A 16,027-nucleotide genomic window follows, 5' to 3' on the forward strand; every position below is an offset into this window, starting at 1 on the left:
CTCCCTCACAGGGGCTGAGGGAGCAAAGGATGGGTGGCTGTTCTCCTCTGGGGTTGGGCTGGACCCCCAGGCTGAGATTTATGGCCCAGAACCACTGCTAGAAACTCGGATAGATAAGCGAGGCGCCAAATGGCTCTTTAAACCAGGATTTGTTGTTGTTGTTGAGTCGTGTCCGCCTCTTCGTGACCCCCTGGACCAGAGCAGGCCAGGCCCTCCTGTCTTCCACTGCCTCCCGCAGTTTGGTCAAACTCATGCTGGTAGCTTTGAGAACCATGTCCCACCATCTCGTCCTCTGCCGTCCCCTTCTCCTTGCGCCCTCCATCTTTCCCAACACCAGGGTCTTTTCCAGGGAGTCTTCTCTTCTCATGAGGTGGCCAAAGTCTTGGAGCCTCAGCTTCAGGATCTGTCCTTCCAGGGAGCACTCAGGGCTGATTTCCTTCAGAATGGAGAGGTTGGATCTTCTTGCAGTCCATGGGACTCTCAAGAGTCTCCTCCAGCACCAGAATTCAAAAGCATCCATTCTTTGGTGATCAGTCTTCTTTATGGTCCAGCTCTCACTTAAACCAGGGTTACAGTCACCAAAACAAAACGCCCCTGGTTGCCATTTGGGGGCCGGACGGCTCAAAAGTCATGTTTTTCGATAAGACTTTTCAACCTCCGGAATTCATTCTGATTGTGCAGATAAAATACAACTGATAGAATTCTTCAGGGTGTGCTGTGAGTATGTTTGAAAACAGTCAAGAACCACGGACCGCCAGGGATGCACCTCCAGGTGGTGGAGACGTTGGGCATCATCCTGGCGCCTGGACATCTTCACTGGGTCACAAGAGGCCGATAGCCAGGTGCAAAATGTGCCTGGTGAATTTCAAACACTGCCCAGGACCCTCTGATGATGGTGTCAGACACCAACCGCTTGTTCGTGAGTTACAGAAAGAGACGGGGGCAGGATTTGATCTCCTTCCTCAGTGAAGGTGGCCTTCCACTCCAGTCTTCTGGCCATGGAAGGATTGAGAATCAGCGTTGGGGAAGTTGATACCCAACTTAAAACAGTTAATTTTAAACTGTTATTTCACCCGCTACCCACCTCTTGCGTTCCTGCTCTTTCCACCGGCGAACAAGGCAACACCTCCCTCAGCCGGCCTCCAGGACATTTAAATGCCATCACAACCTTGGCCTGAGGCAAAGGATCCTTATTTCTTCCCTTCCCCACCTTCATATCCCACCTTCCTTCTGGGGGTGGAACCCAGGGAGGTGCAGACCGGGGTGGGGGGCTTGGTGGGGGTCTCCCATCCAGGCACTGACCAGACTCAGACCTGCTTAGCTTCAGAGAGGTACTGGCTCTTCCTTCAGAAAAACAGGTGGTCCTTTGACTCCCCTTCACTGGAGCTTTTTATACAGAGGTTGGGGGGGGTAAATATTAGGGATCCATTCACTGTGGTACCAGCATTGCAGGGGCTGGGCTGAATGACCTTTGGGGGGTCCCTTCCACCTTTACTGTTCTGATTCAGACATGCCACTCTCTCCCCTATTCCCAGCCCCACATATATAACCCTCAAAGCCCTCTGGGGCCTTGCCTGCCCACACCTGACCTTTTTCTCTGCCCTTTGACCCTGAGGATACCAGCCCCCTTTGACCTCCCTCCTTACCCCCCCCAATGCCACTCAAAGCACCTGTGTCAAGCCCTCTTCTCCCCTCCAAGCTCCCCTTTTCTGGGAAGTCCTTGCCCCAAGGCCCCTATCCATGCGCTGGCTCCTGGTGGAGTACAGGATCAGGTTCAAGGTGCAGGTTTTGACCTTTAAAGCCCTACGCTGCCTAGGACCCTTGTACCTACGGGACCGCCTCTCCTGGTATGTCCCATGGAGGACCTTATGGTCTTCAAACAAAAACGTCTTGGAGCCACAGGGAGGTTAGGCTGGCCTCAACCAGAGCCAGGGCCTTTTCAGCTGTGTCTCCGATCTGGTGCAACGCTCTGTCCCAAGAGACTAGGGCCCTGCGAGACTTGACATCTTTCCGCAGGGCCTGCAAGACAGAGCTGTTCCACCTGGCCTTTGGCCAAGGCACAGTCTGACCCCCTCCTTTGGTAATCCTCATAGAACGCTGGCCCAATAGTTGCCATTAATTTGATTTTGAATTGATTTTAGAATGAATTGATTTTAGAATGCTGTGCTACTTTTATTGCTGTTAGCAGCTCTGAGCTTGGCTTCAGCTGGGGAGGGCAGGATATAAATAAAATTATTATTGTTGTTGTTGTTGTTTAGTCGTTTAGTCATGTCCGCCTCTTCGTGACCCCCTGGACCAGAGCATGCCAGGCCCTCCTGTCTTCCACTGCCTCCCGCAGACTCATGGTCTGACCATGAGTTTGGTCAAACTCCTGTTTGTAGCTTTGAGAACACCGTCCAACCATCTCGTCCTCTGTTGTCCCCTTCTCCTTGTGCCCTCCATCTTTCCCAACATCAGGGTCTTTTCCAGGGAGTCTTCTCTTCTCATGAGGTGGCCAAAGTCTTGGAGCCTCAGCTTCACGATCTATTCTTCCAGTGAGGACTCAGGGCTGATTTCCTTAAGAATGGATAGGTTTGATCTTCTTGCAGTCCATGGGACTCTCAGGAGTCTCCTCCAGCACCAGAATTCAAACTAATTATTATTATTATTATTATTATTATTATTATTATTATTATTATTATCATCATCCAGAAACGCGGCAGATCCTGCCCTGCCCTGCCCTGCTCCGACACCCCTTCCACTTGGCACCTCAAGAGTTGCGCCCGCGTGGCTGTCAGGCCGTCCCCGGGAATGACCCACGGAATGGGGCGCCCGGGAAGAGAAAGCCTTGCTGCCCAGCCAGGACAAAGACCCCCCCCCATCTCTTGGTGCGGGTCCTGCGTCCGCAAGAGGCAGAGGGGCAGAGATGGAGGGAGCGGACGGAGCTGGAAACTCACTTCTAGGGGGAGGCACTTGGGGGGGTTTGCCAGCAAGGAGGGGGCTGGGGCGCTGCAGCCAGGCTTCCCTGTCAGGCGTCAGGAGGCGCCCCCCCCCCCGCCCCGTCGACACGATTCACAGTTTACCTTGGAAACCAGGAGTGACTAAGATGCTAAACCTTTTCAGAGGCGCTGAAGCCCTTGTCGTCTCTCTTTCAGAGCAGGTAGAACATGCATTGTTTGTTCCCCGAGGCAATTTCAGCTATTCTTCTCGGGGGTTTTTTAAAAAAATTGATTGAAGTGCTTTGCTTTCAAGCTGTGTTTGCAGTCGCGGTTCTCCCCGCAGCCGCGAACGCAGCCGGAACGGAGTCAGGAGGGGCCGCCGGCTTGGCACGGAGACGGATTAGTGCGCCCTGGATGGCACGCAACGCGGCCCCGACCCACCCATCCCCAGCAGCCTAGCTTGGGGGGCTCCTCAGATGGTGCCCCCCTTCCACAGCTGTCAACTTTCCCCTTTTCTTGCGAGGAATCCTATTCGGAATAAGGGAATTTCCCTTTAAAAAAAGGGAAACGTTGACAGCTATGCTCTTCCCCGCCTGTCCTGGAGGGGTGAATCTTGAGCACTTGTTGGCTAAAACGCAGCAATGTAGCCCTTTCAGATCGAGCCATTGGGCGCTTTTCAAAACCACTGTCTTACTTCATCTATTTTTCTTCAGGTGACAGAGGCCCCCTTAAAAAGAAAAAGGAAGAACTAGACTAAAAGCTCCCCCCCCCCCGCAACCCGTTTTGTGGAGCATAAGTTATGTTATTTATTTATATTCTTTAAATGGTTCTTGTAAGAGGATCAGGGCTACTTACTCCCGAGAAAGAGAGAATAATATTAATAATCTATTATTTGTATCTCACCCATCTGGCTGGGTTTCCCTAGCCACTCTGGGCAGCTTCCAAAGAAGAAGAAGAAATGGTCTCTTATGACCAGTGCTTTTTTCGGGGGGCGGCGGCGGCATACCCCTAAACATTTTGTGAATCTTTGTACTTTTGTCCATTTACTGTATTTATTTTTCCCGATTTGAACTATAAAATGGTGATTTCCTTGAGTCAAAAGGGGAGTACCCTAAACATTTTTTACTAGGAAAAAAACACTGCTTATGACCAGATGGAACCTGAAGCCACAGCAGAGTCTAAGTTGGGGGACCTGGTGTGTAGCCTCCAACATTTCTCTGATGCTATTCCTCTAGCAAAAGGGGTGCCGGGACTCGCCATGAACGCCTCCCTCATTCTCTTAGAGCAGGGGTAGGCAAACTAAGGCCCGGGGGCCAGATGTGGCCCAATCGCCTTCACAATCTGGCCCACGGACGGTCCGGGAATCAGTGTGTTTTTACATGAGTAGAATGTGTCCTTTTATTTAAAATGCACCTCTGGGTTATTTGTGGGGCATAGGAATGTGTTCATTTCCCCCCAAAAAATATAGTCCAGCCCCCCACAAGGTCTGAGGAACGGTGGACCGGCCCACGGCTGAAAAAGGTTGCAGACCCCTTAAAGGGAGGTGCCGCAACAGAGCTCCTGTGAGCTCCAGCTGGGGGAAAAAGCCCTGGGGATGTCCTCTTCCACACCCGCCAATATTTCTCCCATGAAAATAGGGACATCCTAAGGGGGGGGGGGAGCAGAGACATCACCTTGCCAACAAAGGTCCATATAGTTCAAGCTCTGGTTTTCCCAGTAGTGATGTATGGAAGTGAGAGCTGGACCATAAAGAAGGCTGATCGCCAAAGAATGGATGCTTTTGAATTCTGGTGCTGGAGGAGACTCTGGAGAGTCCCATGGACTGCAAGAAGATCAAACCTCTCCATTCTGAAGGAAATCAGCCCTGAGTGCTCACTGGAAGGACAGATCCTGAAGCTGAGGCTCCAAGACTTTGGCCACCTCATGAGAAGAGAAGACTCCCTGGAAAAGACCCTGAAGTTGGGAAAGATGGAGGGCGCAAGGAGAAGGGGACGACGGAGGATGAGATGGTGGGACAGTGTTCTCGAAGCTACGAACATGAGTTTGACCAAACTGCGGGAGGCAGTGGAAGACAGGAGGGCCTGGCGTGTTCTGGTCCAGGAGGTCACAAAAAGGCGAACACGACAAAACGACTAAACAACAACAACAAAGGAAAAATGGGACAATCTGGGATCAAACCAGAAAAAGGGACAGTTTCTGTAAATCTGGTGTGGAGAGACACACCTGGGGGCCTGCTGGTGCCCCTGTGGTATTGCTGGGCTCCAATTCCCATCAGCCCTAATCACTGGTCTGCTGGCTGCAGAGACTGCTGGGAGATGGAGTCCAGCAACATCTGGAAGGCCCCTCGATCCTGCCTTAGGTGGAGAATGCAAGAACATAAGAAGAGCCTTTAGCTGGATCAGGCCAGTGGCTCATCTAGTATGGCTCCCTCTTCTCACAGTGCCAGCCAGATGCCCTTTGTGGGAAACCAGCAAGCGGGATTCAAACACAGGATCTCTCCCTTGCTGACCCTGACTGTGGAGGGCCTTGAATTGGTCTCATTCTCTTTTAAAACTATCCGGCCTCCTGTGGCAGGGAGTTCCCCAGTTTAACTCTGTGCTGTGTGACGAAGGGCTTCCTTATATCTCTCCTGAATCTCCCCGCCTTCAGCTTCACTCAATATCCAAGTTCCAGCATTATGAGAATGGAAGAAAAAACATTTCTGTAGCTACTTTCTCCAAGCCAGGCCTAATTTTATCTCAAGTCGCCTCTTCCTGGCCTTTTCTCTAAACCAAAATGTCCCAAACGCTGCAGCTTTTGCTCTGTCCCCTCAGTCACTTTGAACCTTTTCCAAATCTACAATCTCTTGTTCATAGCTGTCAACTTACAGATTTGAAAATAACGAACCAGCAGCCTTGAAAATAAGGGATCAGCAGCCAAAATAAGGGATTTTCCGGGCACAGGTATGTTCAACTTCTGAGCCCCTCTGAGCCAAAGGCAGAAAGCCCAGCCAGCAGCCAAACGAAGCCTCATCAATAAGGGACAGCGGCAGGAATGTCCCGCAAATAAGGGACACTTGACAGCTATGCTCCTGTCTGAGGTGAGGTGACCAGAACGGCACACAGTGTATTCCAAATGCCGTTGCACCTGGTGAGCTGGGGGAGACAGAATACGGACCAGCAGCAGCAGCCACCCCCTGCATGCCCAAATTGCAGAGGAGGAGGCAGGGGCCAGACTGTTCCCTGAACTAATTTTATTTTCCACATTGAGCAGGACGAGACAAGGCAGATTGGAGGTTTCCCCCTTTCACAGTGACTCTGCCCACTGCAGCCATCAGCTCCCAGACAAGGCAGTTGTGGGGGGAGAGGAAGGGGCACACGAGAGCCTTGGCCAAGCACTGGGGGCAGGGGGCTGAGGACATCCAGGCTGGGGGGCCCCTGCTGAAAAGCATTTCGAGGGGGGAGAGAGGCTGCGGGGGCTCCCTCTCAGCTGCGGCTCCAGTCTGTGGGGTCAGAGGAAGGGTCTTCCTGCCCTCCCCCCTCTGCGGTTCCAGGAGCTTAGAAGTCTTCGTCCCAGCCAGAAAACTCCTCTTCGGGCTGCTGCTGCCGGGAGACCGAGAAGCGCTTGAAGTTGACGTAGGGGGAGCCCTGGAGGGGGGGGAAGTAGGAAGTCGTGAGGGTGGACGGCAGCTGGAGGGGAGTCCTTGCTGCCCCAAATGAGCCCCTCGCTCCCAGCCAATACCTGCTTGAGCAGAACGGTGGTGGGGGCCTCAATCTGACGCAGCGCCAGCTTTTTCCAGGAGAGGGAGCTGAACCACCTGCGGAGGGAAGGCAAGGCAAGGGTCAGCGGGTTGGAAGATTCAGGACAGAGCAATGAAAATCCTTCATCACCCAAAACATAGTCAAAACTGGGACTTCCGGGTTAGTGCCTCCGGCAATGGCGGATTTCCTCTGATCGGGAGGAATCCGCTCCGTGGAAACTAGGGTCTGGACCGCCACAGCGAGGTGGAGACCCATCAAAAACCACAGGCGGGAGAAGCCTGTGGACGTGGGATTCGGCTGGCACCTTTCGCGCCTCCCCTACTCGCGGGGAAACCCGGTTTCGTGGGGTGAGCGGCACGGTGCTTCGAATCGATTGCTTTTTTCACGAAGTGAAGCCACATTGCTGTTGCCGGAGAGCACTGACTTTTTCCTGTGGACAATTGGACTTTAAACAACTACCCGTGAGTAGAACGGAAAATTGGATCTCTAAACATCTTAATTTGGCACCGAAACGGGAAGGTTCTAAACAGGAAGTCCGCCTTCCTCTTTTGTAAATAGATCAAAGCAAAGACGTTGCAAGCTAAAGTCTGGAAAGTCTTTTGTAAAGGATTAAATCTCCATCGGCTAAAATTACTAAACCCCCCTTGGAAGCAGCAGAAGAGGGGGGAAATTCTAGATCGTTTAAGCCTGCAGGAGAGAGAGTGAAGAAAGTTAAATCACCACCGTTTCGAACCTGGGAATGGGCTGCCAGTAAGATTGACGTTTTGGGAAAGTTCATTGACTGTGAATAAAATGTATGTTGACAGATAGTTAAATAAGAGAAATATATTGTTTCCATTGTTTCCTTTTGCACCTAAAAGGAGCAAAAAAAGTTACTGAAAATAACTCTGTATGTGTATGGTGGTACCTCGGTAGTCAAATGACGTTTTTCAGAAGCCAAACATCCGACATGGCTTCTGCGGCTTCCGATTGAGTGCAGGAAGTTCCTGCAGCCAATCGGAACCCGCGCCTTGGTTTTCGAAAGGTTTCGGGAGTCAAACAGACTCTCGGAATGGATTAAGTTTGAGAACCAAGGTACCACTGTACTGCTAAAAGTATAGCATGGTATGGAAAGTTCCATGGAGCTGAACTAAACCTCTCAAGAGTTTAGGTGAGAAAGCATCTCTGCTAGCTCTCAGGAGGTGTTTAACTTAGGTCACATGACAGCATTCAGTTACAAGTCTCCCTTTTGGGTGTGTTGGTCTTCGTTCTGAAAGCAGCTAAGGATCCTCTCTGTTTCGGGACACAGCCTCTGGCTAATGCAGACTGGGCTTGGAGAGGCGGAGCTTTGATTTCAGCTCTGGAGGAAGACAATTCATATTTCTAAGATGTTCTGTCTGTGCTAGGATCAGCACACGATATTATGCAACTATCCGGATGTAACGTTATCAATTTAAGTTTGTTTTGCTGCGAGTTCTGTTAGTAAAGCTTTTGAACCATCTTTTCCACCCAATTTTTATTTCAAAAACAGTCAGTTTTGAGTCATCCTATGGCTTCCAAATGTGCCATATCAATAACCACAGCTTCCTATGTCCCCGCCCCTCGCCCTGGTGCTGGCTGGGGCTGATGGGAGTTGTAGTTCAAAACAGCTGGAAGGCGCCAGGTGCAGGAAGGCCAAAGGCGGGAAGAGAAACCCTCGGCCTCTCCTGCGCCTCCTGCTGGCGGAGACAGGCACTGCAGCTTCTGCCCTGTGGACTCACCTGTGCTTACGGATGCCACGGATGCCGCTGCTGGTATTGCCCAGGCGCTGCCCTGGCCGGCGCCTGCCATAAAGACCGGGGGGGGGGGAGAGAAGAAGAGGAGGTTCAGCTTCATTCCTTTGCGCATGACACATGCATTTTCCGTGCGATAAGAGGGGAGCCCCCCTGAAGCTGGTGGGGAGACACACCTGCACAGCTTGGCCACGAGGGAGCAGGCAGACTCGCTCACAAACACCGGGAAGGAGAATATGCCATCCATGATCTTGCTGTAGATCTTCTGAGGCTCGGCGCTGTGGAAGGGGGGCCTTGGGGTGGGGGAGACAGGGGAAGCCGGCGTGAATTTTCTTCTATCAACGACACCGTTGCAACGTCTAAGGGGGCTTTTACTTGGGCAGCAGCCTCTGGGAACCCCTAAAAGCAGAGTTCAGGGGCAGCGGCGGAGCAAGCCGGTGCAGTACGCTCCGTGGGGCCTCCAAGGAGTCTGCCTGCCCCCTTCCACTCAGCTGCCCAACAGCTAAGGGGGAGGCAGCGGGGGGACCGTTTGGGGAGTGCGGAGCCTGCAAGCACCACAACCACTGCGTCTCTCCCAGGAGAGATGCGTGGCCTGCGCCGCGGTGAGTTCCACCCGGCATTCTGTCACTCCCCTCAGTGGTGACACCCAGGGCGGACCACCCCCACCTCCTCCCCTTTCTCCACCCTGTCCAGGGGTCTACGAGTCACAGTGAGGCAAGGCATTCTCTCACCTTCTCTACGCTTCACACATGCAGAGAAATTTAGTCACCTTCCCAGAGAAGGAAGCCTGCCTGGCCAGAGCTGGGTGCCTGGTTCTGAGAGAAGATCAGGGTGACTCCTCTCTCTCTAGCTCAAGGCCAAGAGTTTGTCCTTTGCAAACTTTCTCGGCTCATCGTTAACACAGTTCTCAGAAGGAGATTCTCCAAATCCCCGTTTTCATGTTTCTTCCTATCTAGGTTACCTGTCTGTGTACGTACAGGACTGGCCTGCCCCATTTCACTGCTTTGGTCAAAACCATGGGTAGGCAGCCTAAGACCAAGGGGCCGGATCCAGCCCAATCGCCTTCTAAATCCAGCCTGCGGACAGTCCAGGAATCAGCGTGTTTTTGCATAAGTAGAATGTGTCCTTATTTAAAATGCATCTCTGGGTTATTTGTGGGGCATAGGAACTCGTTCATTATTTCCCCCCAAAAAAGATAGTCCAGCCCCCCACAAGGTCTGAGGGACAGTGGACCAGCCCCCTGATGAAAACGTTTGCTGACCCCTGGTCAAAACTGAAACGGGTGGGTTCTAGCGAGATCTCACAAGATTTCAAGGAGATCTTGTGAGGTTTTGGCAAGATCCTGCGGAGCGCACAAGATGGAGCAAGACTTCTGCTGCCTCTCGCCAGGAGCCGTTATGGCAGTGGGGCTGCCCTTGGGGTTGCTGCCTCTTGGGGTTCCCCACCTGCAGTGGCTGCCTCAGCCTGCCCCATGGGGGGGGGGGTCAGCCCTGAATATGTTGATGCACCAAAAAGCCAGGAGGGTGATGCTGATCACCTCTGTGGCCCCCAAAGCCACTCCCTGACCCCCCAAGGTTTCCCCTTCCTTGCAACCGGCTCCCATCCCTCCCCCAAACCACAAGAGACCCCTCTGCGCCAACTAGAAGGAGCTGAGCGAGAGGGTGCTCTGGCCTTCCTGGAGGCAATCTGGGGTGCCCCCCCCCCTTTGCAGCACTGTAGCCCCTTCCCCTGCTGGGCTCAGCTGGCAGCTCTGGCACCCCCAAACTTTAGGGTGCACCCATTGCTTTGTCCTTCCTGTGTTTTCTCCCCACCGCCCCGCCCCACAGCTGCTGCTGGAAGTGAGGAGAACACAGCACAAGGGCCCCCCCCCATAATCTTGTGCATATGAATCATAGAATCATAGAGTTGGAAGAGACCACAAGGGCCATCGAGTCCAACCCCCTGCCAAGCAGGAAATACCATCAGAGGACTCCTGACATATGGTTGTCAGGAGTTGTCATATGGGGAGGGGGTCCATGTCTCACCGCCCGACAAGCATCTCAAAGATGAGGACGCCCAGGGTCCAAAAGTCCACAGCAAAGTCGTGCCCCTCGTGGCGCAGGATCTCGGGAGCCAGGTATTCGGGGGTCCCGCAGAAGGAGTAGGTCTTCTCCCCCCGCCTCAGCGCCTTGGCAAAGCCAAAGTCCACCTGCAGAGAAACAGGGGGTTAAGAAGAAAGCGGCTGGATCAGGCCCAGGAGTCCAGCATCCTGTTCTCACGGTTGCTGACCAGATGCCCCAAGGGGAAACCCGCAATCACTCTCCCTTTGTGTCCCCCACTGTCTGGCATTCAGAGGAAGACTGCACCTGGGTATGGAGGTTCTGCTATTGCAGTAGTTGTCCTGATGGATCGTGCCAATGATCCTTTCTCTCAGTGGCCGACGAGGGGCCACAATGGGGCCCCAATAATGCAGAGAGAGAGAGTTATGCTGACCCACACCCCGTCACCGCCCGGACCTCTTACTTGAAGACGGTTGGACTTATTTCCAAATAAATGTGCAGAGGGATGCACTGTTACTGGGTAACGTCAAAACCAAATTTATTGGAGCTGAAGCTGCCCACTCGGCCAGATGCAGGAAGGGTTTATCCTCAACCAACAGGTGTGCCCACGCACAGGTGCAGGTGAGAAAATGGTAAGCTGTGAGGTCAGCCTTGCATACGTGGATGGAGTTGCCACATTTGACCTCATCAGTTCCCACAGGTAAGGAGGACACAGCGACCATTAACTGTGGCTAATGCCTCCACCCTTCCATTGCCAAGCGAGTTGAGCCTCTCTGCCCCTGCCCTTTCTCCCTGCTGGCATCAATGCCGCCCTTCCCAAGCGGGCGCTCTGCCCCGTGGAGGGTGGTGGCGTTACCTGTGGGGACCGAAAAGGGGACAGGGGGCTGCGGCAGGTGTAAATGACTATCAGGCATTGGAAAAGCTGGTATCGCTGGATCAAGATAATCAGTTAAACTAAATGATTTTAACTGGATTTTTGAATAAAGGTGGGATTCATGATTACTGTTTCGAATTTCGCTGTGCTCTTATTTTCCTTAATGGGTCATGCAAACCCACTATTCTGAAACAGAGTTGAAAGGGACCCCCAAGGTTCATCTAGCTAGCCCCTTGCAATACAGGAATCTCAACTAATGCAGGGGGCACTGGAGCCAAGTGGGTGGGGGCCCGAAAAAGTTGGGGAGTCACTGATCTAGAGGGCATTTTCTTCCTGCAGAGCTTCATTTTTTCACATGGAACGTTTGCCTGGCGAAAAGCACCTCTGAGCACACGCGGAGTGAGCTCCCCTTTGCCATCGCCAATGGCCCATCCCCCCACCCTCAGAGGTCAGGGGGGCTTGTTCTGAGGTGCCCACCTGTCCAGAAACCCCTCTGTGCCCCCCTGCCCCCCCTCTGTTACCAGCTTGACGTAGCCCTTGGCGTCCAGCATCAAGTTCTCTGGCTTCAGGTCGCGATACACGACCCCCTGGGCATGTAGGTAGTCCAGGGCCTCAACCACGCAGGCGGAGCAGAAGATGGCCACCGGCTCCGAGAAGCAGCGGCTGGAGGGGCGAGAGGAGGCGGAGCTACGCTCAGAGGCAGGACAGCTGCTTGGCATGCAGATAGCCTCAGGCTCCGTCCCCAGAGGCCCTGGGCAGGGCTGGGGTCCCAGGAAGGCCATTGCTGCCAGTCTGTGTAGGCAATATTGAGCTTGGTGGACTCGGAGTAAAGCAGCTTTCTTGTTCCTGCTTAAACCAACCCTTTAATTCAAAACAAGGAGGACTAGCAACTTGCTTTGCCTTTCGATGAATAGGCCAGCGACAGGACAGCTGCTTTAGCATGCAACCAGATATCTGCTGTGCATGTAAAAAGGGGAATGTAAACTCTGCCAAGTAAAGGAACTTGCTAGTGCAAGTTAGGAAGGATATTCATAAAGAATATATCCTCTCCTGCCACCCTGAACATTCCCATAATCAGGAGAGGTTAATAACTGTTAGCTCCATTATTGGGGCCACCAGGACTCCCTGCAAGGATGCTTTGCTCTCCTCCCCAAACCCCTGCAAGAAACTCCCAGGGTTAAATCCAGGACTGTAATGCCAGGACTGTAATGCCCCCCCTGCCAATGGGGACAGCTTGGGCTTGGGGGCGGGGCCTTCTCCCCTGGGGGCGGGGCTTCTAGTGGCCAGGAGGTGGAGCTACTGCCCAGGGTCCCCTCTGCCCTTCTATGCTTCCATTCTATGATTTGTCCCAAGCAGCCTCCTTTCCAGTTCTCAGCCCCCCCCCCACCATAGCTGTCAACTTACAGATTTGAAAATAAGGGACCAGCAGCCTCGAAAATAAGGGACCAGCAGCCAAAATAAGGGATTTTCCAAGGGCCACAGGTATGTTCGACTTCTGAGCCCCTCCAAGCCAAAGGCAGAAAGCCCAGCCAGCAGCCAAACGAAGCCTCAAGCGGTGGTTCCCACAGCGCAGCAACCCGGCAAAGGGGACGCAGCAAGGAAAACCACCGTCACCTCTCCGCTGGGAAGCGCTGAGCAAAGGCGAGTCCCCAGGCAAGGCGGCCGATTTGATTGGCACAAGGCATGCAAGCGCCACCCCCCAGTCGTTCTTAGACTCCTTATTGGGTGAGCAACGCAGCCAAGCAACACAGTTGGAGCCTCCCTCCTCCCTGGCTGGCAGGGAGGGAGGGAGAGGAGCTGCTTCCTTTGAAACCCGGGGAATTTAAGGGACATCATCAATAAGGCACAGCAGCGGGACACGGCACTGGGATAAGGGACTGTCCCGCCAAATAAGGGACGCTTGACAGCTATGGCCCCCACCCACCCGTTGGCATAGCCTGCCCCACATCCCCACCCCTCCCTCTACCCCCACTTACGCCTCGCGCAGCTTGGCCCACAACTCTCCCCCCTGGCAAAACTCCAGCAGCAGGTAGACGTGGCGACTGTCCCGGAAGGTGGCAAAAAGCCTGCAGGAGAGAGACCGATAGAAAAAAGACAGTCACGGGTCTGAGAAATTGCACAAAACAAATGAAATACTGTGAAAATCCCTGAAACGAGAAGTAATCGACTAGAAATATTATCTTGTGGAAATAAACTAAATAATAAGAAAAATCAAAAAGCTTAAGGAAAAAATTAGAATTGAACAAAGCCTTAACGGGATGCCGACTACAAAGCTCGTTTCACTGAACTATTCAGTTTCCTCAGAAGGAAAGAGAAAAATCATAAACCTTAAATGAACAAAATTCAAAAAAAGGGTAGAACCCCCTTTCTGAAGTATTATAATCCTGGCTCGACCGAGGTGAAGCAAACACAGTAATAAAGGACTGAGGACTCAAAAGTACAAATACTGAATTTACAAAAAAGGTTTGAAAACCTAAATGGCAAGTTTTAAACAAAGCCCAACTTGAAGAAAGCAAAGCACAGCTGTCTCCCAGCTCCACCTGGTACGCAGGCTGAGACCCTACCTGCCTGCGGACTGTCTCGCCAGAGTGGTGCATGCTCAGGTTATCTTCCGCTTGGACTACTACAATGCACTCTACGTGGGGCTACCTTTGAAGGTGACCCGGAAACTACAGCTAATCCAGAATGCGGCAGCTAGACTGGTGACTGGGGGCGGTCTTGAAAGACCTACATTGGCTCCCAGTACGTTTCCGAGCACAATTCAAAGTGCTGGTGTTGACCTTTAAAGCCCTAAACGGCCTCGGTCCAGTATACCTGAAGGAGCGTCTCCACCCCCATCGTTCTGCCCGGACGCTGAGGTCCAGCGCCGAGGGCCTTCTGGCGGTTCCCTCATTGCGAGAAGCAAAGCTACAGGGAACCAGGCAGAGGGCCTTCTCAGTAGTGGCACCCGCCCTGTGGAACGCCCTCCCATCTGATGTCAAAGCGATAACTACCTGACATTTAGAAGACATCTTAAGGCAGCCCTGTTCAGGGAAGTTTTTAATCTGTGATATTTTACTGTATTTTTGGTTTCTATGGAAGCCGCCCAGAGTGGCTGGGGAAACCCAGCTAGATGGGCGGGGTACAAATAATAAATTATTTATTTATATTATATATAAAACACAATAAAAGACCCAACAGTAAAAGCTTCCCTAGACAGGGCTGCCTCCTAAAAGTTGTACAGTTATTCATCTCCTTGACGTCATTTGAGGGGAGGAGCTCCTTGGGCTTGATCCAGCAGCCAGGCCCTTCCTGTGTTCCTATGAAACCTCCAGCTCCAGGGACAGTCTACCGGGATCCCGAGGCCCTTAGGGGTATTTGGCCACTGCGAGAACAGGAGGCTGGGCTGCCGCTGCAGGGATCGTCTGGCGTCCCCCTCTGTGGACTCCGGGCCCCAGACCCCCTTGCCCCTCGCTGGAGACGGGGAGTGGGAAGAGGAAGGCGCCATCACCTGACGATGAAGGGGCAGCGGCTCTGCCGGAGGACCTTCTTCTCCATCAGGACGTGCTCCTGCTGCCGCTTCTGCACCACGTGGTCCTTCCGCAGGCGCTTGAGGGCGAAGAAGAGCTCTTGGCCATCCTCCACGCGATGGACCTGCGAGGGAGGCAGGGAGGGGAGAGAGGGGAGAAGTGGGGGGTCGCTGGCACAGCGCAGGCCGAGAAGGCTCCGTCGGCAGAGCGCGAGACTCTTAAATTCAGGGTTCAAGTCTCACATGGGGAAAAGATCCCTGCATTGGACCAGATTGCCCTCGTGGGGTCATCTAGAACTTTACAATTCTAGGATCCCATTGATCCCCTGCTGGGGAGGCTCACTGACCTCCCGGAAAAGGAAGAAAACGACCTTTTCCTGTTAGGCAAAGATCATAAGGCGACCCAGATGGTCGCCAGATTCTGTGTAGGCACAGACCACCCCCCAACCTGAACTACCGTATTTTTCGCTCTATAAGACGACCCAGACCATAAGACGCACCTAGTTTTTGGAGGAGGAAAACAAGGGAAAAAATATTCTGAATCCCAGAAGCCAGAACAGCAAGAGGGATCGCTGTGCAGTGAAAGCAGCAATCCCTCTTGCTGTTCTGGCTTCTAGGATAGCTGCACACCCTGCATTCGCTCCATAAGACGCACACACATTTCCCCTTACTTGTTAGGAGGGAAAAAGTGAGTCTTATAGAGCAAAAAATACGGTAGTTCATTAAGAAAATCCTGAAACTCGGTTCCATGGGTGACTCTGGGCCATCTCTCTGTGGTAGCATATGTTAAAGTTTTAAGTGTCTATACGCTTATCGCATTTATAAATTTTAAATTTATTGTTGTACATTGTTTTAAATGTTTGTTTTCCTTCTGGGATTGTACCCCCGAGTGTGTTTTATAAGCTGGTCTCCGACCGTAATAAATTATCAAAAAATTCTAGGATTCTTCAAGCCTTGTTGGAAGATTCAAGATAGATGAAAGGAAGTCCTTCTTCACATGGCAAACTATGGAACTCCCCGCTGCAGGAGGCAGGGAGGGCCAGCAGCATGGATTGCGTTGGAGGAGGATGGGATAAATTCATAGAGGAAGAGAGGACCATCGATGGCCGGTAGCCGGGAGGCAGCCATGCTTCTGAATCCCAGTTGCTGGAAACCTCAGGAGGGCAGAGCTGCTCTTGAACCCAGGTCCTGCCGACA

At 52.7% G+C, this 16,027-nt stretch overlaps 2 protein-coding genes across 4 annotated transcripts in view; one reads left to right on the top strand and one right to left on the bottom strand.

The window, feature by feature from the left end:
* The window catches only part of ABHD1 (abhydrolase domain containing 1), a 119,966-nt gene that overhangs the window by 36,566 nt on the left and 67,373 nt on the right, over positions 1 to 16,027 (top strand). The window lies entirely within an intron of this gene.
* LOC310702593 (cGMP-dependent protein kinase 1-like) overlaps positions 6,134 to 16,027 on the bottom strand; it is a 38,080-nt gene continuing 28,186 nt past the window's right edge. For all 3 annotated transcript variants that reach the window (XM_083494406.1, XM_083494405.1, XM_083494404.1), the window contains exons 14-21: positions 14,813 to 14,955; positions 13,299 to 13,388; positions 11,844 to 11,985; positions 10,434 to 10,597; positions 8,586 to 8,702; positions 8,398 to 8,460; positions 6,639 to 6,714; positions 6,134 to 6,544 (exon numbers count right to left, since the gene is read on the bottom strand). In XM_083494406.1, the coding sequence (XP_083350532.1) occupies positions 6,455 to 6,544; positions 6,639 to 6,714; positions 8,398 to 8,460; positions 8,586 to 8,702; positions 10,434 to 10,597; positions 11,844 to 11,985; positions 13,299 to 13,388; positions 14,813 to 14,955 (885 nt within the window). In that variant the 3' untranslated portion in view covers positions 6,134 to 6,454. The remainder of the gene's footprint in view (positions 6,545 to 6,638; positions 6,715 to 8,397; positions 8,461 to 8,585; positions 8,703 to 10,433; positions 10,598 to 11,843; positions 11,986 to 13,298; positions 13,389 to 14,812; positions 14,956 to 16,027) is intronic.

This window comes from Podarcis liolepis (assembly GCF_965112155.1).
Source record: "Podarcis liolepis genome assembly, chromosome: 3".
Taxonomy (NCBI): domain Eukaryota; kingdom Metazoa; phylum Chordata; class Lepidosauria; order Squamata; family Lacertidae; genus Podarcis; species Podarcis liolepis.